At 44.0% G+C, this 23,453-nt stretch overlaps 1 protein-coding gene across 1 annotated transcript in view; it reads right to left on the bottom strand.

Annotated features, from left to right (window-relative positions):
• The window catches only part of ptprfa (protein tyrosine phosphatase receptor type Fa), a 461,575-nt gene that overhangs the window by 154,037 nt on the left and 284,085 nt on the right, over positions 1–23,453 (bottom strand). Inside the window, exons 5-7 of the mRNA XM_070446207.1 lie at positions 15,057–15,245; positions 11,373–11,390; positions 8,210–8,320 (exon numbers count right to left, since the gene is read on the bottom strand). Of these exons, the coding sequence (XP_070302308.1) occupies positions 8,210–8,320; positions 11,373–11,390; positions 15,057–15,245 (318 nt within the window). The remainder of the gene's footprint in view (positions 1–8,209; positions 8,321–11,372; positions 11,391–15,056; positions 15,246–23,453) is intronic.

Genomic DNA, 23,453 nt, shown 5'->3' with positions numbered 1-23,453 from the left:
CTCGTTGGCTGGCCCTCGCTTCATACTCGTCGCCAAACCCACTGGCTCCAGGTCATATACAAGACCCTGCTAGGTAAAGTCCCCCCTTATCTCACCTCGCTGGGCATCATAGCAGCACCCACCTGTAGCACGTGCTCCAGCAGGTATATCTCTCTGGTCACCCCCAAAACCAATTCCTCCTTTGGCCGCCTCTCCTTCCAGTTCTCTGCTGCCAATGACTTGAACGGACTACAAAAATCTCTGAAACTAGAAACACTTATCTCCCTCACTAGCTTTAAGCACCAGCTGTCAGAGCAGCTCACAGATTACTGCACCTGTACATAGCCCATCTATAATTTAGCTCAAACAACTACCTCTCCCCCTACTGTATTTATTTATTCATTTATTTTGCTCCTTTGCACCACATTATTTCTCTCTCTACTTTGCACATTCTTCCACTGCAAATCTACCATTCCAGTGTTTTTACTTGCTATATTGTATTTACTTCGCCACCATGGCCTTTTTTTGCCTTTACCTCCCTTATCTCACCTCATTTGCTCACATTGTATATAGACTTATTTTTCTACTGTATTATTGACTGTATGTTTGTTTTACTCCATGTGTAACTCTGTGTTGTTGTACGTGTCGAACTGCTTTGCTTTATCTTGGCCAGGTCGCAATTGTAAATGAGAACTTGTTCTCAACTTGCCTACCTGGTTAAATAAAATAAAWAAAWAAWAAAATAAAATAAAAAATAGTCCACACAGAAGCAAACAAGTACACAATATCTTACTCTGTCACTGGGCAGGTGCAGGCTGATTACAGAACACTTATACATATATATATTAAATGCCATTCATCAACCGGACCAATTATAAAACTGAATTCCCTCTGCCACTTGGTCCGAGTTAAGGTGTGCGTCCCAAATGACACCCCATTCCCTATACAGTGCACACATTTTAACCAGGGCTCTGGTCAAAAGTAGTGCACTACATAGAGAATAGGGTGTAGATAACATGGTGCCATTTGGGATGCAACTAAGATCKAAGGGGAGCCCAGCACCAAGGAGAATGACAGATATCTCTTCTATGTATCTTTTCTAAGAGTTTTTCCTCACATTCATTTTTATCACTGAATGGGTCATGTATGTATTAATCTGGGAGAATTTACGACCTGGGCTGACAGAGGCAGTTAACAGGTTTACACCTCCAGAGGATGTTTCCTCTCTGTAAGTCAGAGTTCAACCATGGGACAATTTACCCAGAAGGCCTGCACTATAGTGCAGGTTGGTCATCACTAGTTACAACAAAGTAATAATTATGGCTAAATCCCTCTTATTTATACAATTTATTTTCTTAAAATCTGATTGAAAACCTAACCCTAACCTCAACCCTAACCTTAACCATACTTCTGAATTAATGCCTAACCCTAACATGAAATTAAGACCAAAAGGCAKATTTTTTATTTAATGAATTTTTACAATGTAGACAATTCTGACTATGTGGCTGTGGTAAATAGTAACAACCGTGCAGGTTAGGACATTGCTTTTATACTGTGGTATAGGTCTGTCAGATACCTGAATAATTAATTAAAAGCCTTTGATGCTGAAGTTATCTAAAGAAGTTAGCTGGAGGGAATATAAAATGAACTTTAGAATTATAGATCTGCAAGAAAGACATATTATCCTACCGGAAGCAAGTTAATATATAATTTGAAGATCAAAGTAATTGATGTGATGACAGAAATTAAGACTTGATTATGACACTAAGAGGAAAGGGGAAGGGGGAAAAAGTAGGGAACTTGTCTGTCGGCCATGCATTAAAGACCAACATTGGTTAAAGAAAATTGTGATGTATTAAAAAGTATACCAGTTTCATTTAAGGACCAAAAAATTGACAGCTGTGCCATACATATTGCAAAATAGTTGGGATTTTCAACGTACCGATTCCATGGCACATGGTTTATGAACTAATCTGCAAAATGACGCCGGATTCAAAATGTATACAGTATACAAAATTCTTACAACCAATAGAATGTTATATATWTGGGGGATAGAACCTTCCCAGCTCTGCAGATTTAGCTGCGAAGAGACAGAATCATTAGATCATTTGTTTTGGTACTGTCCATATGTAGCTTGTTTTTGGTCACAAGTCCAGGAATGGCTGAAGCAAACTCTACAAATAGCACTACTGGGTGATCTGAAAAGTCATAGTCAATCGATCAATAATGGAATATTTTAAATTTACAATATGTAGAAATCATGAGAATAGAAAGGTTTAGAACTTTTGTGAAACACCACAGCACAGTTGAAAAATATATGGCAAATAGATATCCAATATGGATGGTGTTAAGAGATAGATGGGAGGGGTTGAACGGAGCTGAAGGTTGTGAAGAATACAAACTAATAACAAGATAACTAATGTAAAACATACTGTGCCTGTAAAACGCATATAGGTTCAGAACTTTTGTGAAAGAAATAGATTGAAGAGGTTGAGGTTAGAGGAACGACAGGAGTAAAAACAAACAAAATGTAACTATTGTAAAATAGACTGTGCCTATGAAATGTATATAGTATATATAAGTTGGAAGTAGAAGCATAAGTGTTGTTGTTCACTAGTTTACTCCAATTAGGGGAGGGGTGGTAAGGTTAGAAAGTAATAAAGGAAAATCTATTTTTAAAAAGATGTGTATATACAGTACCAGTCAAAAGCTTGGACACACCTACTCATTCAAGGTTTTTCTTTATTTGTACTATTTTCTACATTGTAGAAGAATAGTAAAGACATCAAAACTATGAAATAACACATATCATGAAGCWATTTTTTTTTATTATCATGAAGTAAAAAAGTGTTAAACAAATCAAAATATATTTGATATTCCTCAAAGTAGCCACCTTCATGGTCGAATTGCTGCAAAGAAACCACTACTAAAGGACACCAATAGTAAGAAGAGACTTGATTGGGCCAAGAAACACGAGCAATGATTATTAGACCGGTGGAAATCTTGAGTCCAAATTTGAGATTTTTGTTTCCAACCGCCGTGTCTTTGTGAGACGCAGAGTAGGTGAACGGATGATCCCTGCATGTGTGGTTCCCACCGTGAAGCATGGAGGAGGAGGTGTGATTGTGTGGGGGTGCTTTGCTGCTGACACTCTCTGTGATTTATTTAGAATTCAAGGCACACTTAACCAGCATGGCTACCACAGCATTCTGCAGCATTATGCCATCCCATCTGGTTTGCGCTGAGTTGGACCAATAGCTGTTTTTCAACAGGACATGATCCAACAAACCTCCAGGCTGTGTAAGGGCTATCTGACCAAGAAGGAGAGTGATGGAGTYCTGCATCAGATGACCTGGCCTCCACAATCACCCGACCTCAACCCATTTGAGATGGTTTGGTATGAGTTGGACCGCAGAGTGAAGGAAAAGCAGCCAACAACTGCTCAGCATACGTGGGAACTCCATCAAGACTGTTGAAAAAGCATTCCAGGTGTAGCTGGTTGAGAGAATGCCAAGAGTGTGCCAAGCTATCATCAAGGCAAAGGGTGGCTACTTTGAAGAATCTAAAATATATTTTGATTTGTTAAACATTTTGTTGGTTACTACATGATTCCATATGTGTTATTTCATAGTTTTGATGACTTCACTATTACTCTACAATTTAGAAAATAGTGAAAATAAAGAAAAACCCTTGAATGAGTAGTTGTGTCCAAACTTTTGACTGGTACTGTATATATGTACAGTATGTACATGTATTTATATGTACAGTGGCTTGCGAAAGTATTCACCCCACTTGGCATTTTTCCTATTTTGTTGCCTTACAATCTGGAATGAAAATATTTTTTTTGGGGGGGGTTGTTATAATTTGATTTTCACAACATGCTTACCACTGAAGATATAACATATTTTTTTTATTGTGAAACAAACAAGAAATAAGACAAAAAAACGTAAAACTTGAGCGCGCATAACTATTCACCCCCCCAAAGTCAATACTTTGTAGAGCCGCCTTTTGCAGAAATTACAGCTGCAAGTCTCTTGGGGTATGTCTCTATAAGCTTGGCACATCTAGCCACTGGGATTTTTGCCCATTCTTCAAGGCAGAACTGCTCCAGCTCCTTCAAGTTGGATGGGTTATGCTGGTGTACAGCAATCATACCACAGATTTTCAATTGGATTGAGGCCAGGGCTTTGACTCGGCCATTCCAAGACATTTAAATGTTTCCCCTTAAAACCACTGGAGTGTTGCTTTAGCAGTATGCTTAGGATCATTGTCCTGCTAGAAGGTGAACCTCGGTCCCAGTCTCAAATCTCTGYACGACTGAAACAGGTTTCCCTCAAGAATTTCCCTGTATTTAGCGCCATCCATCATTCCTTCAATTCTGACCAGTTTCCCAGTCCCTGCCGATGAAAAACATCGCCACAGCATGATGGTGTCCTCGGGGTGATGAGAGGTGTTGGATTTGCGCCAGAGATGGCGTTTTCCTTGATGGCCAAAAAGCTCAACTATAGTCTCATCTGACCAGAGTATCTTCTTCCATATGTTTGGGGAATCTCCCACATGTCTTTTGGTGAACACCAAACGTGTTTGCTTATTTTTTTCTTTAAGCAATGGCTTTTTCCTGGCCACTCTTCCGTAAAGACGTACACTCTGTGGAGTGTACGTCTTAAAGTGGCCCTATGGACAGATACTCCAATCTCCGCTGCAGAACTTTGCAGCTCCTTCAGGGTTATCTTTGGTCTCTTTGTTGCCTGTCTGATTAATGCCCTCCTTGTCTGGTCCGTGAGTTTTGGTGGACGGCCCTCTCTTGGCAGGTTCGTTGTAGTGCCATATTCTTTACATTTTTTAATAATGGATTTAATGGTGTTCCGCGGGATGTTCAAAGTTTCGGATATGTTTATAACCCAACCCTGATCTGTACTTCTCCACAACTTTGTCCCTGACCAGTTTGGGGAGCTCTTTGGTCTTCATAGTGTCGCTTGCTTGGTGGTGCCCCTTGCTTAGTGGTGTTGCAGACTCTGGGGCCTTTCAGAACAGGTGTATATATACTGAGATCATGTGACAGATCACGTGACACTTAGATTGCGCACAGGTGGACTTTATTTAACTAATTATGTGACTTCTGTAGGTAATTGGTTGCACCAGATCTTATTTAGGGGCTTAATAGCAGAGGGGATGAATACACATGCGCGCACCACTTTCTGGTAATTAATTTTTTTGAATTTTCATTTCACTTCACCAATTCGGACTATTTCGTTTATGTCCATTACATGAAATCCAAATAAAAATCAATTTAAATTACAGATTGTAATGAAAGAAAATAGGAAAAACGCCAAGGGGGTGAAGACTTTTGCAAGGCACTGTATGTATGTATGTAAAAAAAAGACACAAATTAATAAATATTGTTTCTATGGAAATTGATAAATGGGAATCTACGATCAATGTAGATATATTAGAATGGTCTCAGTTGTAAGGACAGACGCTAGGAGACGAGAAGCAAGTACAAGGAGTGAAGATTTAATGGATAAACTGACATAACAAAACAAGAACAGCGTCTGGACAGGGGGATCAAAACGACATTAATGCAGACACGGGGAAGAAACTGAGGAAGTGACAGATATAGGGGAGGCAATCAATAAAGTATAAGAGTCCAGGTGAGTCCCATGAAGTGCTGATGCACGTAACSATGGTGACATGTGTGCGAAATTATGGGCTGCCTGGCGCCCTCGAGGGCCAGAGAGGGGGAGGGGATCAGGCGCGACAGGACCACCCCTCAAGGGGCACCACTTAGCGACCCACCTGGGCAAGCCTGACGGGCCGGTCGAGGGAGGCGTGGGAGCCGGACGAGCCGGCCGAGGCGTGCGAGCCCGACTAGCAGGCCCGAGGCGTGGGAGCCCGACCAGCCGTCCCGAGGCGTGGGAGCCCGACGTGCCAGCCCGAGGTGTGGTGTGACGGCCCGAGGCGTGGGAGCCCGACGTGCCGGCCCGAGGCGTGGGAGCCCGACGTGCCGGCTCGAGATGTGTTAGCTCGATGTGCCGGCCTGAGACGTGGGAGTCTGACGAGCCGACTGAGACATGACGTGGGATGGGAGCCTGATGAGCCGGCTGAGGCATGGGAGTCTGACAAGCCACCTGAGACATAACGTGGGATGGGAGCCCGACCAGCCAGCTGAGGCGTGGGAGCCCGGCGTGCCGGCCTGAGGTGTGGGGTGCCGGCCCGAGGCATGGGAGCCCGACGTGACGGCGCGAGGTGTGGGAGCCCGACGTGCCGGCCCGAGATGTGTTAGCTCGACGTGCCGGCCCGAGAAGTGGGAGTCTGACAAGCCGGATGAGACATGACGTGGGATGGGAGCCTGATGAGCCGGCTGAGGCGTGGGAGTCTGACGAGCCGGCTGAGGCATGGGAGTCTGACGAGCCGGCTGAGACATGATGTGGGATGGGAGCCTGATGAGCCGGCTGAGGCGTGGGAGCCCGACAAGCCAGCTGAGGCACCCCCGGTACCCGGGCCTGACGTCACCAACCCCAACAAAAAACAAAAAAACTCCCTGATGCTTCCAATATTGGTGTCTCCATTCTGTAAGGACAGACGCTGGGAGACGAGAAGCAAGTACAGGGAGTGAAGATTAATGGATAAACGGACATACAGTTGAAGTTGGACGTTTACATCACTTATTGTGGGAAGCTTCTGGAAGGCTACCCGAAACGTTTGACCCAAGTTAAACAATTTAAAGGCAATGCTACCAAATACTAATTGAGTGTATGTAAGCTTCTGACCCACTGGGAATGTGATGAAAGAAATAAAAGCTGAAATAAATCATTCTCTCTACTATCATTCTGACATTTCACATTCTTAAAATAAAGTGGTGATCCTAACTGACCTAAGACAGGGAATTTTTACTAGGATCAAATGTCAGGAATTGTGAAAAACTGAGTTGAAATGTATTTGGCGAAGGTGTATGTAAACTTCCAACTGTATAACAAAACATAGAACAGCATCTGGATAGGGGTAACAAAATGACATTAATGCAGACATGGGGAAGAAACTGAGGAAGTGACAGATATAGGAGAGGCAATCAATAAAGTCATAGAATCCAGGTGAGTCCTATGAAGTGCTCATGCGCGTAATGATGGTGACGYGTGTGCGTAATGATGGGTTGCCTGGTGCCCTTGAGCGTAATGATGGTGACGGGTGTGCGTAATGATGGGTTGCCTGGTGCCCTTGAGCGCCAGAGAGGGGGAYTGGGGGAGAAGTGACATCAGTAACATAAAAAGGTGTGAATAACTTAATTCTTTGCCCTTGGTGAACTTTTCCAATGTGTTTGCAATGAGCACGGTAAAAACCTGTGGGTGTGCATAAAACAGGGACATAAGGAACCAACTTGAGTTGAAGCATGGAAATTGCCTTTGAGAACCTGATATTGGCTGGCGGAATAGAGGCTAATTGAATTGTTTGCTGTCGAACATTATTCTCTAAAAGACCATGGGGGTTGAGTTTGATATGACATCAGCCCTGTTTGCTTTGTAGTAGTAGAACAAATAGGCAGTGCACTAAATAGGAGATAGAGTGCCATTTGAGACGCAGCCATAGAATGCATAGCATCCTGTTGATAGGGGAATTTCCTACACTCAGGATGACAGTAACCAACGAGGTGTCTATTTCCTGTATGCACAGTATGTCTACAAGACTGCATATGTACCACCAGCATATAACAACTCTCTCCACTTCACCAAGRCTGCATCCCAAATGGCACCCTAATCCCTATATAGTGCATTGCTTTTTACCAGGGGCCTATAGGGAGTATAGAATCACCCAGGAGAAAATAAAAGATCAAGAAAAATAAACACCCCCCACAGAGAATAGACAAAACATTGACATGACAAGAACAGGCATCAACAGGTTAGTCTGAGCCTTTCACTGACTGCTTGGCTGGGTAGGTGCTCTATTATTCCAGTGAGGAAGTAGTTGGTTGGCATTTGTCAGTTTCCAGCCAGTGAATAGATCCATGTGGAGTATTTGTATAGCCAGACCAGGCTCGCTGTGGAGAGGAGTGGGTTAACTTGACCAGAGAGCAGACCTGGTTGTGTAGCTGTGGAGTGGGTTAGCTTACACTAGTCTTTCGCGCTTGACCAGAGAGCAGTGAGGGAAGTGATAGAATAGAATAGATACTTTATGGAGAGGTGGATGGCCCCCACTGTTAGCACTGACTCGCTCGCCAGGCAGGGAGGGCTCTTACCTCTCACGTATAGGTTGGCCGGAGCCGAGTAGCGGGTCCCGGCGCTGTTGACCGCCACACACTCGTACTTGCCCTGGTCCGACTCCTCGCTGTTTTCTATTTGGAGAGCTCCTGAAGGGAGAGGGCACATTGTCAAGCCTCAGAGTCCACTCAGATGGATACATGGTTTGCATATCAAATGGCACCCTATTCCCTACATAGTGTACTATTTTTGACTGTTTGAGCCGTATTCACCCTGGTCAAATGTAGTGCACTATATAGGGAGCAGGGTGACATTTAGGACAAAATGCAGTTAATGCACACTGAAATGTGTGTTCAGACTTACACTACTTCAAAACTCACACACACACACACCACACACACACACACACACACACACACACACACACACACACACACACACACACACACACACACACACACACACACACACACACACACACACACACACCCACACCCACAAACACACACACACACACACACACACACACACACACACACACACACACACACACACACACATTTGCCTAAACAAAAATGCAAATAACCAAGCCGACTTTTCGGACAGGTAAGAGGGCATTACGCTTCTTATTAGGGACCTAAATACTGCAGAAACGACGCAATAGCAATTTCCATGAAGTACTCATATGAGGTATTTAACAGGAACTATAGCTCATCCTGATGTTACAGTAAGACTGGACAGAGGAGAAAAGCAAATCAAGTAAGAAAAATACATACAGTAATTTAAAAGTGAGGAATTCTAAACCTGCTGTCTCATAAACAAGAAAACATATCTTTATCTTCTCACTTTTCAATACTAAAGTCCAATACAGGCCTAAGCCATTATGTGAGTAATGACAATGTTAGTACAGAGAGATGGGAATCCCTAAGAGTTCTGCTGTACTTTAACGATCTCCCCATCACTCCGCCAAAGCTTCAGCSTTCAGCCTCACAGATGAACTAGCCACAAATCACTAATCAATTCTGCTTTGTTCACCACTGATTAGTTCTTATCACCTGCTCTACTGTTAGTGACAGTGAGGACGGGAACCATTTTTCAAACAGTGAGGAAACAAATGAGAAAAAACAGACTAGGGGAGTGAAAGACTCTTTTATTCCTACTCTTGTCGACAGTCCTCTTTGGCCGTCCCTGTCTAAAACGGATGACACATGAAGACTGGATCAGGAACGTAACACTTACCTGTTCCGGCTCACTCTGAGTGATCACGTGGTTTATCATTTTCTTTTACCATTTACCAAAGCATACATCCCAGTGCATTTTCCTTTATACAATGAACAATTATTCATATACAGTAGACTCTGGATCGGTTTTGACAGACAACATGACTGTGTGTCAGGTGTTCATGTACAGGGATGCTCTTGATCGTGATGTTACACACGTCATGCAGTTTGAGATCAGTGACGGAATATTAATCGAAAATAAATGTGAGAATATATTTCAGAAATGAATCTGAAATGCATCATATGGGATGAGTTTGTCACACAACTGCTGATAAAATTTGGACATAGAAATAAAAGTGTGTGGTGACATCCATGTGAATCTGGAGTTAGGTGAGATGGATGGGTGCCCAGAGATATCTTCATCCAGCAGCCACCATGTTACGTCATCTAGAGGATTCTGCCTGAGATGTTTATCCTGCTGCTACAAACGTCACATATACGCAGACAAGCTTCCGATTGGCTCATTCATACCCCCTCTCCCCTGTAACTACCCCCCCCCCCCKACACACACACACACAGAGCCCAACTCAGGCAAGACTTTCTTCCCTCCAAGACATTTCCTTTCCATATCACAATGCAATTGTGTCAGAATGACAATGAGAGACGTGTTTGATGTACAGTTCTCTTTCCAAGGTCTTAGCTTTCTCCCTCTAGCCTTAACTTCTAGTGATCAACGCTTGGTGTAGGCTAGGGCAATCCTGTCTCCGATGTGCGGAGAGCAGAGGAACGCAGCAGTGGCTGGTTATTGCCACATAGTTAAATCTGGAAAAGGATAATATGTATTACCCTTTCCATTCCTCTTTGATTGGATCTTGTGGAACCCATTTTAAATGTATCCCAAACGACAACCTATTACCTATACCGTGCACTACTTTTGTCAAGGGCCCATTGGGCTCCGGTCAAAAGTAACGCAATATAGCGAATATGGTGCCATTTGGAACACGTTTCCTTTCAGCACGTCTTCATGGCAGTGAGACCCCTTGATGAGATGAGATGTTCTTTATCTCTGGAGAGAGACGACGAGATGAGCAGCAGCCAAATGGGGAAGTTCATTCTGACCCAATCACCGAAGCCTGCTCTCGCTTTTCTCCCTTGTATAAAATAAGCCAGAGGTATAAGACAACTTCTCAATCAGAGAGATGGTCTGCTTCCCCAATGGCACCCTATTCATAGTGCACRACTTTTGACTAGGGCACTATGTAGGGAATAGGGTGCCATTTGAGGCGCAGCCATGGAGATTCTAGGACCCTCAATAAAGAGTGTAGCTAGCTGCCAGAAGCTCCACTCTCACTCTGCCCAACGAAGTTGAACCTTTAATAATGCAATCTAGTACCTCTTCCTCCTTCCTGCCTCTGACTACAGCCTCTCAGGACAGTGCTCAGACAGGGGTCAGCGTTGACCACCTCTAAAACACATCACAGACTACTAATCATAGCAGGTGTCAYTCCCGCCATACGTTGGGAATGGAAATACAGTAATGTCAGGCTCATCGCGAGGAGTCTAGGAATATAAAAACTGAAAGAGTGGTCAAGAGATCACGATCTACGCTCAGGATAGAGCTGCCATTCAAAATATGAATCATATGTTTTGTTAATCTACAGTTTAAGCAGGTCCATCTTTCTATGAAGTTACAGTTTTCTTAGGTGAACGTTAAGACGGTTTAATTTGAGTGGGATGTCTAGTAYGGATTTTGTAGATTCGTTCTTTGACGTTTGTGTTTTTAGAGGTGCCATTGACCAGACAGACTTACAAAGGGTCATGTACTGATGTGGAGAAGGAGTCAGGGCCCAGAGAGAGAGTGAGACAACTGGTGATGAGGACATTGTGAGGTGAAAGGAGGAGGGAATGGAGGAGGAGAATGAGGAGGAGGACAGGAAGGATGACGTGAGTGGACAGTTTTCTGTGTACCCAGCATTCTTACCTCTGATTGGTGTACCACCTGGAGAGGTAATTTGAATGCAAATAAGATTAGAGAGAAGCATTAGTACAAAGATGAGAGAAAGAAAGAAAGAAAGACAGAAAGAAAGAAAGAAAAAAGAGAAGAAACGGCAGAGTGAAGAAGAACTTGAGTATTGAATTCCAGAAGCTATTTCTCCCTCAACATGTTTATAAAAAAATTGCTTTTTACATTTCTGGATATAACACAAGTTTGTGTTTTGTTGTGTTGGGTGAGCGTACCAGAGTGGTAACAGAGTGGTAACTCTGACTAAGCCGGTTATCTGTAACCAGTACTTATTTCGTAATATCCTAGTACTGACTGCCTATTTTCTGAATACCCGACTACTTCTGCTCTGCACTTGCCTGCTGTGTGCTATAATCCTGACTCTTTATGTTGTGTACACCTGGATATTTGTTTTCTCCCCATTATTGTTTATGCTATACACCTGGCTATTTGTGCTACTGAGCTGTCAGTCTGCTATGATTGCAAAGCTACTTATTCTCCCCACCTGCTTGTTTGTGTTAACACCTGGCCATCAACATCAACCTTGAATAGTGATCCGCCGTCCACCCAAAACAGGCCTGTTTCTGGCTGTTACCTAAGACATTCTGATAATGTCTACAGACTAACTCTAGACAGGTTAACTAATCTGGGCTGTTCAGCTTCCTGTCGTAATGAGGTTAACACAAACACAGGCTACAACAGTATCTGATGTAATACTAAGAAACCTGTGCCCTGGAATACAGTAGCCTAAGTTGTGATATTGCTGCTGCATTGTGAGAGAAAGTCTTAGGTGGGTGCAGTGTTATTCGCATACTGAAACATCTCAATATGACTAAGTTATAGCCGTTAAAATCACATGTTTAAACATGTGTATTGAACAGGCCATATAAAATACATTTTTATTAATTATCCTTTTTTTGTGGACCACCCTCTAACTAATTAGCTGCATATTTTGTCTTCACAAATAATATATTGTTTGATTTCATTGATTATTCCTGTAGTTGTTAGTACGGGGTCATTTGGGCATATTTAGTCATATGCGACAAACGTTGGAGGAGTCGGTTTGGTTACTATACAGATACACACGATCTGGATAATAAATCCAAACCAGTATCCACTCATTAAACAGGAGGATATAGGTGGAGGAGAGGGGTTGAGAGAAGAGGACGGAGAGCCCCCTAAAAGCTGTGTGTCCCATGTTGATGAGGTCATCAGCAGCTTAAAGAGGACTGGGTCTACGCTGAGACCTGCCAGGACAGACATACAGCCTCCATGTACTGAGCTGAGGTTGGTTTTAGTTCAGTATGAATATCACATGCTTTGTCCATGACAGATTTCAGTGTAGCAGGTACTAGGTAAATTGTGAAAAATAATGGTACTTTATTATGTTTTCGCAATATCCTGGATACAGTAGGCAGGTATTCATTTTCCTATATGGTGAAGAAATACATTGGGGTTAATGCACAACAATAACCTATTACCTTGGAATTAATTAGTCCATGCTCTGCCTTCACAAGGACATAACATTATGACCGTATATATTTAACACATTTTATCATGTCATCATTAACCATATACATATTCATAATAATTCAAGGATGGCATAATAAAACTCAGCTAATTATGTTACTAGCAGGCTGCAGTGGAGAGAATCACCAATCACCTAGGCTGTGTCCCAAATGACCCTCTATTTCCTATATAGTGTACTACATTTGAATAAAGCCCCTTTCAAAAGTATTGCACTATAAAGGGAATGAGGTGCACTATAAAGAGGAAAAGGTGACATTTGGGATCCAACCCTGGTGAGTCAGGAGGACCCAGAAGAGTTTGAGTGACTACTCCACACACAGAGCCGTGGCCTGGTACACCTGCTACTCCAGGAGTATTTACCGGAAAGGATAGAGGTTTAGCCACTTCTAGAGACACTAATCCTCCTCCTCTTCCACTCCTACTCCTCCCCCACACCTCTCTTCCTCCCTATCAGATCCCCAGGACAGCAGAGGAGGAGTGTCAGGATGAGTGTCTGTTTGCTTTTTGTGTGGCCTGCATTGTAAACAGTGTTGATCGATGTCAGGGGCCAGACTTCCTGGTTTGGACAAGCCTATCGGTAATTACCGGGAGACAATGACATGTTTAAGACTGCATCCCAAATGTCACCCTATGTAGGGAATAGCATGCCATTTGGGATYCAACCTTAGTAGAGGTGGGACAGAGCTCTGAGCTTCATTTGACGCAAAGGACACATACTGACTTGTCTTTCATTTGCTACCAGAGTGCAAAGGTCTCAAATGGAAAATTTTGGCTATTAGCATTCCTTGATGGATAAAAGGTCCTATAATAGGGATACTAATTTATGAGCAAATGTAATCTCACGAGCGCGTAATGAATTGTATTGGAACAAATAAATTGCTTGAATGTCAAGTTGACCTCTGACAGACATTTAGCGAACGGGCAGCACTTAAAAAAGAAGAGAAAAAAAGAGACATGCCCATTTGTGCTTGACTGCAGTCGGATTATAATGCATCCCAAATGGTACACTTTCCCCTACATAGTGCCCTACTTTCGACCAGAACCCAGGGCTCTGATCAAAAGMWGTGCACTATGATGGGAATAAGGTTACAGTTAGGATGCAGCCGATGTGTGACGAGGAAGGCAAGCCAGCGCTATGAACCAAATTTAAGAAAATTGCAGTGCTGTCATGTTAATAATACATCATGGCGGGAGGATCTGTCTTCACCTGAGGCCTCTGCAGCTGAAGCCTGCCTGGGGAAATCCTCCAGCTTCCACAGGCTTCAAAGCTACACATAGCCTGTGTCCCAAATGGCATCCTATTCTCTTTATATCCCTTTATAGTGCACTGCTTTTGACCAGAGCCCTATAGAGCTCTATACAGGGGATACGGTGCCATTTACAATGCAGACCAGAGACATCCMACAGCTTCTCTCAGCCTTTCCTCTCTCTGTGTCTGTGGATAGGAGCCAGAGGTGAAACACTGCAATTATACCTCTGTTTCTATATTATATTCTATGCTGCCAGGGCTGGGGTTCAATAGTTGATGCCTATCTGGAATGCTTTTGGAGGTTGCATTGATGCTAAGGGTTTAGGGAGTAGGGAGCCAGACTCCAACATTTTCATGAACTGTTTCCCCCTCAAAACTGACTGTAGGGAGGGTATAGGCCTGTAGTACAAAGGTATGAAGTCCACAGCCGGACAGCTTTGCTGCGCCTGCCTTACTAACTAAATAAGTGCTTGGAAACAGGCCACCTTTCTGAGTTGTACTGAGCCTTGTGGTTAGTTATAATGTTAAGACGAATGGCTGCCTGCATCTGGTACTGAAGGCACCACAGGCACAGAACAGCAGCAGCAATCCCTTTCAGGAGCCACTGAGGGAATTACAGAGCTGTATGCAGTTAAATTAAAGTAGAGAAACATTTATTCACAACTTTAAGGAGTGATTTGGCAATTACATTTTAATWAAAAAAAATACATTCTACACAAATAGATGCATATTCTCATCATTGTTCAACACAGCATTGGAATATATATTGAATTTCAGTGATTTTATTGGGTGTGTTTGACATGGCATAGTGCAAAATACTGTGTGTGTGTGTTTCTCAGAAATAACCATGTACAGTATGTGGGGACCGTGCGGAGACTCTGTACCTGAGCGGAGCTGTTTGATTCTTCCGTTGCTGCTGTTGATATCTACAGGGAGGAAGTCCTTGAACCAGGAGATCTCTGGGTCGGGGTTGCCACTGGCAGCACACAGCATGGTGGCTGTACGGGTCCGCTCTACTACCTTCAGCTGGGGTCCCATATCTATGGTGGGGAACCCATGGGGAATCTGGTCCTCTGGAGACACAGAGAGAGAGAGAGTGGTGGTTAGTGTATATGATATACTGTATATAGTACAATGATAGTTTTAATGTAAGTGGACCCTGACACGAGTGAACATAGCTTGCTGGTAGTCCCTGGTATAAAAAAGTTGAGAAACACTGAACGAAGGCACCAGTCATCCATTAAATGCATTCTCTCTCTCACACACACACACACACACACGCACACACACACACAGCCTGTGACTTCTTTCCTTCACATCTTGATATGTGAGACCACCCCATCAGTCATGGTCTGTGCTCTCCTCTGTGATTGGCCTGTTCATCCCACAGCCTTGAGCTGCAGTGAGGTGGTTGCCTTTAAAACACTGTGAAATACATCCCCAATGTAAATATCGCTAGGCCAAGGCGTGACTAATCCACCTATGGAATTTCTCGTCATGGATCTGTGGAGAGTGAGGCCGGAGTGCGAGACGCAATTTCACTCTGGATAAATTGCATTCAGATAGAGAGGGTCCCCTGCTTTCCCAGGTATGATCATCTGGAAGGATAAGTGTGGTCAAATGCCAGCCTCTGTCAAATTCTGCATAAAAACGTAATACAATCAATGCCTGAAATCCCTTTCCATGCTTCCCTTCTTCTCCCTTGTGTGTGAAAGGAGGAAATACACCCCATCTCCAGGTACTCTAGAAAAGGAAAGTGCTGAAGGAAATAAATTGGAAGGACCTTGAAATAACTGATGCAGAAGCTTAGGATATCTACAGTATATACTGTAAGTAAACTGGTGTAGACTGGACCAGGACAAGGATCGGTACCAGGCATAAACTTTGTTGTTGTACTTTTTACCCKTTTTTCATGATATCCAATTGGTAGTTACAGTCTTGTCCCATCGCTGCAACTCCCGTACGGACTTGGGAGAGACGAAGGTTGAGAGCAATGCGTCCTCCGAAACACGACCCCGCCAAGCCACAGTGCTTCTTGACACACTGCTCGCTTAACCCGGAAGTCAGCCGCACCAACGTGTCGGAGGAAACACCGTACAACTGGCAACCGAAATCAGCGTGCATGTGCCCGGCCCACCACAAGGAGTCACTAGAGCGCGATGGGATAAGGACATCCTATCCGGCCAAACCCTCCCCTAACCCAGATGACCCTGGGCCAATTGTGCGCCACCTCACGGGTCTCCTGGTCGCGGCTAGCTGCGACACAGCCCGGGATCAAACCCGGATCTGAGTGATGGCTCTAGCACTGTGATGCAGTGCCTTAGACTGCTGTGCCACTCGGGAAGCTCAAGCTTCATGTTTTTATTGAAACCTGTTTAATTCGCCGTGTTTTTCTGTTTAAATAAAAACTCAACTTTAATCGAATCCTGCCCCTTTGCCAAGTTTGTTGCAGTTACAGTAATTAACAGGCTTCAATGGGACAAGCTAGAGTACAGTAACTTGAACGCTTGATGGATAAGTGAAAATGCAAAAGACATCGGCAACCGTGACAGACAGCAGCCAAGCCCGTATTGATGAGCAAGGTGATGTGACAACAGTATATGCGTCCCAAATCACACCCTATCTCCTATGTAGTGCAGTACTTTTYGCCAGAACTGTGTGGTACCTGGTCAAAAGTAGTGCACTATAAAGGGAATGGGGTACCATTTGGGGACGCATGCCACTACCTGTCGTTACCCTTGTATGACAGTAACCTGAGGCAGTGTGAACAATGGTGACGCTGTGATTCTGTCAATACCAGGTACTACAGAGGGGAAAGTCAATAGCAGGTAGTGTAAAGAGGGGGTAATTTATTAGGATGAGGGTGTCTATTAGTCCTGTAAAGAAACAGAATGGGAAAGGGAAGGGAAAGGGGATACCTAGTCAGTTGGACAACTGGATGCATTTAATGTGTCTTCTGCATTTAACCCAACCCCTCTGAATCAGAGAAGAAAACCTCAAGAGTGAAAGGACAATAATTGTTTCCCCAATGGCACCCTATTTCCTTTATAGTGCCCTACCTTTGGCCAGAAACCTATGGGTCATTTTTGGTTAATTTGGGATGCACACAATGATACAAACGTCTGGCTCAGAAGAGTAAAGGACAGTTCAGAGAGACACTGGGAAACCCTCTAATAAAGASACTGGCTGTGAAAGGGAGGTGGGATCCCATGGAGAGAAAGAGACACATGAACCCTGAGGACTCTGAGGAGGGGCTGGCTGGCTATGGGAAACAACTGTCATATGAATCAGGGGACTGAAGAAAGGGGTTAGCTGGCTGGCTGGCAGGTTGGCAGACTGTCTTGCTGATTGTCACTGGGAAACATCTACTGTAGCCTATCAGTGTTGCTCCTCCCTGGGCTCTTAGGCTCTGACTTAGGTAAGAACTGCCTGTTCTCTCCCCCCTCACACAATAAGAGCTGGAGCTCCATGAGTTGTCGTCTCTATACCCACTTTGAAAGAAGTTAATTGTCGACTGGCAAGGATGCCTTGAAGTTCTGTGAGGAACCATTTGCCCCGAGGAAGCCTTTGTCTTTTCAGTGTCTCACTAAGAGATGACATACTGTAATAGTACCCCAAGGGGAGCTGGGGATGTGCCCTGGTCATTATCAATATGGAGGAGAGGGAGGAAAGAGMGTAACGCAGCCTTCTTAGAATGCCATTGCAAATTATTTAAACTGTGTCAAGTCCCATTCTTGCTGTCTGACCATCTCTGTCTCTGCTCCCATACCATACCTGGGAGAGAAAAAAGTAATTCACATGCCCCGCATGCTTCAGCAACTAATCCCATAGGTTCCTTTACTGTCGCGGTCTTAAGGGAATACTGACTGTCGGCTTTGCGGTCTGTAGGAAACAACATCTACACTTCGCTGATCCTCAACACTGAGGACCCACAAGGGTGCGTGCTCAGCCCCCTCCTGTACTCCCTGTTCACCCATCACTGCGTGGCCATGRATGCCTCCAACTCAATCATAAAGTTTGCAGARGACACAACAGTAGTGGGCTTGATTACCAACAACGACGAGACAGACTACAGGGTGAGGGCTCTCGGAGGGCTRTCGGAGTGTGGTGTCAGGAAAACAACCTCTCAKTCAACGTCAACAAAACAAAGGAGATGATCGTGGACTTCAGGCAACAGCAGAGGGAGCAAGAAATCTGCCATTTCCAGCTACAATAGTAATTTACAACACTAACAATGTCTACACTGTATTTCTGATCAATTTAATGTMATTTTAATGGACAAAAAATGTGCTTTTCTTTCAAAAACAAGGACATTTCTAAGTGACCCCAAACTTTTGAAKGGTAGTGTACGTTATTCCAGCAGCAGACTATGATCGTTAATGTCAAAAGTTGTACTGAAGTCTAACAAGACAGCCCCCACAATAATTGTATCATCAATTTCTCTGTCAATCATCAGTCATTTGTGCAAGTGCTGTGCTTGTTGAGTGTCCTTGCCTATAAGCGTGCTGAAAGTCTGTTGTCAATTTGTTTCCTGTGAAATTGCATTGTATCTGGTCAAACACKATTTTTTCCAGAAGTTTACTAAGGGTTGGTAACAGGCTGATTGGTCGGCTATTTGAGCCAGCAAAGGGGGCTTTACTATTCTTGGGTAGCGGAATTACTTTAGCTTCCCTCCAGGCCTGAGGGCACACACTTTCTAGTAGGCTTAACTTGAAGAAGTGGYAAATAGGAGTGGCAATATCGTCCGCTATTATCCTCAGTTATTTTCCATCCAGATTGTCAGACCCCGGTGGCTTGTCATTGTTGATGGACAACAATAATTTTTTCACCTCTTCCACACTGACTTTACGGAATTCAAAAGTACAATTCTTGTCTTTTATAATTTGGTCTGATATACTTGGATGTGTAGTGTCAGCATTTGTTGCTGGCATGCCATCTCTAAGTTTGCTTATCTTGCCAATGAAAAAGTCATTAAAGTAGTTGGCAATATCAGTGAGTTTTGTGATAAATGAGCCATCTGATTCAATGAATGATGGAGCCGAGTTGGCTTTTCTCCCCAAAATGTCATTTAAGGTGCTCCAAAGCTTTTTACTATCATTCTTTATCTAGTTTATCTTTGTTTCATAGTATAGTTTATTTACATTTTATTTAGCTTAGTCACATGATTTCTTAATTTGCAGTACGCTTGCCAATCAGTTGAGCTGCCAGATTTATTTGCTATACCTTTTGCCTCATCCCTCTCAACCATAAAATTCTTCAATTCCTCATCAATCCYAGGGGATTTAACAGTTTTTAACAGTCATTTTCTTAATGAGTGCATGCTTATTATTAACTGGAATAAGCAATTTCAGAAATGTGTCAAGTGCAGCGTCTGGTTGCTCCTCATTACASACCACAGACCAGCAAATATTCTTTACATAGTCAACATATGAATCACTACAAAACGTATTGTATGACCTCTTATACACAATATTAGGCCCGGCCTTTGGAACTTTAGTTTTCCTAGATATGACTATTATATTGTGATCACTACATCCTATGGATTTGGATACTGCTTTAAATCAAATGTCTGCAGGATTAGTAAAGATGTGATCAATACGTGTTGATGATTTCATTCCTGTGCTGTTTGTAAATACCCTGGTAGATTGACTGACAACCTGAACCAGGCTGCAGGCACTGGTTACAGTTTGAAGATTTTTCTTGAGTGGACAGCCAGTCAATATTTAAATCACCCAGAAAATATACTTCTCTGTTGATGTCACATACATGATCAAGCATTTCACACATATTATCCAGATACTGACTGTTAGCAGTTGGTGGTCTATAGCAGCTTCCCACCAGAATGGGCTTTAGGTGAGGCAGATGAACCTGTAGTCATATTACTTCAACAGTATTTAACATTAGATCGTCGCTAAGCTTTATATGAACGTGGTTCTTTCTACAGACCACCCCCGTTGGCATTTCTGTCTTTTCTGTAAATGTTCTAACCATGTATTGCTACCACTGTATCATCAAAGGTATTATCTTAGTGAGTTTCAGAGATACTCAGATTATGAATGTCATCTGCTACAAGCAAGTTATTGACATCATGGACTGCATATGCTGCATATGTTAATATGGCTATTTGTAGCACTTTTCTGGGATGCTTGATTGTTTTTAATGCTTTACTGGGAAGCTTATCAGAAGTAGACTTGCTCATGTTATTTGTATTGGAGCTGAGAGGTCTACCTACTATGGCACACCGCCTCAGTGCTAACAGTGTAACTCTGGTTCATGGGCTCATGATTACTGCATACAACAGAGGTATTCAGGGAAATTAGGGGGACATAAATTAAGCTACTTACATTGTGTCTGCCAACACCCCTAGAATAATGTATATTGAATGCAGCATTATGCCGACTCATTGTCACAATGGTAGGGATTAACTGAGCTGGTCTTGGGTCATTGATAAGTCATTGTTTCAACGCAGCCTTGGAAGAGTCTAGGAGACAAGATGATTTGGATGGACTCTGTCATTCCTGTAGAGTATCTTCTGTTTCCAGAAGGTGTCAAAGTTATCTATACAAGTGACTCCAGCAGAGCTACAATAATCTTTTAGCCAGATGTGTATTGCCAGTAGCCTGCTGAATCTTTCACACCCGCGTCCCAACGATGGTACTGGATCTGAAATGATTGGCTGTTTTTTGGAGTATTTTAATGCTAAAATTAGTTCTTTAAAATCACTTTCAGATGTTCTGAGCTAGCCCTCCTGATGTCGTTTGACCCCACATGGACGACGACAGTGTCAGCTCCCGGCATCTGTCATAGAACAGTCAGGAGCAGCCTTGTGATATCCTGTACTCGTGCTCGTGGGTAGCACAGGGTTTCTGCCTTGTGAACCGAGATGTTTCTCACCATAGAGCTGCCTATGATGACAGCTGGCTATGTTAAATGGCAGCCTCACGGTCTGATGAGGGTGGGAGCTCCGGGGATCTGAACCCGAGGTAGAAGCCACTGGAGAGGGAGACAGGACAGAGGACGAAGACGCAGGTACTTCCGGATCCGATCTTGAATGGGAAGCCCCAAATGAAGAAGGCGCTGGAACCTCTGGATCCAGAGCGGCAAAGCTGTTTCTGMTCTGTGTCAGGTCGGGCTCAACATCTCCAAGGAGACCCCCGTTGCCAGAGGACGCTTACTTCAACTTCCACGGCGAGTGACGCATCTCCATGGTTGGTTGGTTGGGTCGAGAACAGGTTCGTTCTCCAGGGAAGGGGGAGACCCCGTCGGGGATGGTACCCTGCTGAGCACCGGCCAGTCGGCCGTGGAGAGCCGACACGGCCGCGACACTTCCACCAGACCAGAGCGGCGTCCGGCTACTGGCTTGGAAGAAAAATAAAAAGTAGACGTGTGTGAAGTAGGCGTGTCCCCAGTAGCTTGTGAAGGTTTGCTACTTCCTTGCTATTGTGGTAAACAATATTTCATGGAAGGGGTTAACGTTAGTATAAGAGCAGCATAAATGTATAGTGTAGAACAGTCATGGACTGCAATAGAACACCCAGTCCACTTCTACTGTCTGTGACTACACATAACTTAGCTACAGTGATGGATCATTGTCATCCAGATATTACTTTGCAATCCCGAACATGACACGTCGGCAACACTTCCCAAACTACCAGACAATTCCACCCTTGTCACTGCACCTTGACCCATAGTCAGGTGAGGCCTGGTTGATTGGTCTCTCTGAGAGAGAGAGAAGCTTCGTTTGAAATGGTACCCTATTCACTAGATTGTGTACTACTTTTTCTGACCAAACCTAATGCACTATAAGGGAAAAGGATGCCATTTCAGACACAGCCAGAGTCTGACCTCAGTGAAATGGCTGGTGGTTGAGACGTGTGATGCTCAGGGCATGCTGCGAGAGAGGAGCAGAGAGGGCCTCTCCACACTGAGACTATTGTTCTCTACAATGCTTCTGTGACAAGGTGTTTGGCACAGGTCACAGCCACAGATTCCTCTTGTAATGCACCAGCCTGTTTCGTCAAGAGCACACAGAAACACGATCAGCCCAGATGAAGACAGGCCCGGGGGGGACAAGAGGATGGGGAGGTAGAAGGGATGTGGACGGATGTTTGAGGTGGAGAGTGGTAGAGACACACAGAGCTAAAGGTACACAGTACAAAATAATTATTGGGATTCAGCACACGGCGAGTTAAAATCCTTATTCTAAAATTGATTAAATTGTTTTTTCCCCCTCGTCAATCTACACACAATACCCCATAATGACAAAGCAAAAACAGGTTTTTAGAAATGTTTGCTGAAATGTCACATTTACATAAGTATTCAGACACTTTACTRAGTACTTTGTTGAAACATCTTTGGCAGCAATTACAGCATCAAGTCTTCTTGGGTATGACGCTACAAGCTTGGCACACCTGTATTTGGGGAGTTTCTCCAATTCTTCTCTGCAGATCCTCTCAAGCTCTGTCAGGTTGGATGGGGAGAGTTGCAGCACAGCTATTTTCAGGTCTCTCCAGAGATGTTTGATCAGGTTCAAGTCCAGGCACTGACTGGGCAACTCAAAGACATTRAGAGACTTGTCCTGAAGCCACTCCTGCGTTGTGTGTGCTTAGGGTCGTTGTCCTGTTGGAAGGTGAACCGTTGCCTCTGTCTGAGGTCCTAAGCGCTCTGGAGCAGGTTTTCTTCAAGGATCTCTCTGTACTTTGCACCGTTCATCTTTGCCTCGATCCTGACTAGTCTCCCAYTCCCTGCCTCTGAAAAACATCCCCACAGCATGATGCTGTCACCACCATGCTTCACCGTAGGGATGGTGCCAGGTTTTCTCCAGACATGACGCTTGGCATTCATGCCAAAGAGTTCAATCTTGGTTTCATCAGACCAGAGAATCTTGTTTCTCATTGTCTGAGAGTCTTTAGGTGCCTTTTGTCAAACTCCAAGCGGGCTGTCATGTTCCTTTTACTGAGGAGTGGCTTCCATTGGGCCTGATTGGTGGAGTGCTGCAGAGATTGTTGTCCTTCTGGAAGGTTCTCCCGTCTCCACAGAGGAACTCTAGAGCTCTGACAGAGTGACCATCGGGTTCTTGGTCACCTCCCTGACCAAGGCCCTTCTCCCCACCGATTGCTCAGTTTGGCCGTACGGCCAGCTGTAGGAAGAGTCTTGGTGGTTCCAAACTTCTTCCATTTAAGAATGGAGGCCACTGTGTTCTTTGTGTTCTTTTTGGTACCCTTCCCCAGATCTCTGCCACTACACAATCCTGTCTCAGAGCTTTACGGTCAATTCCTTTG

Source organism: Salvelinus sp. IW2-2015, linkage group LG13 (genome assembly GCF_002910315.2).
Source record: "Salvelinus sp. IW2-2015 linkage group LG13, ASM291031v2, whole genome shotgun sequence".
NCBI lineage: Eukaryota > Metazoa > Chordata > Actinopteri > Salmoniformes > Salmonidae > Salvelinus > Salvelinus sp. IW2-2015.
Note: the sequence above shows the minus strand (reverse complement) of the source record. Positions and strands in the feature narration are given on the sequence as shown.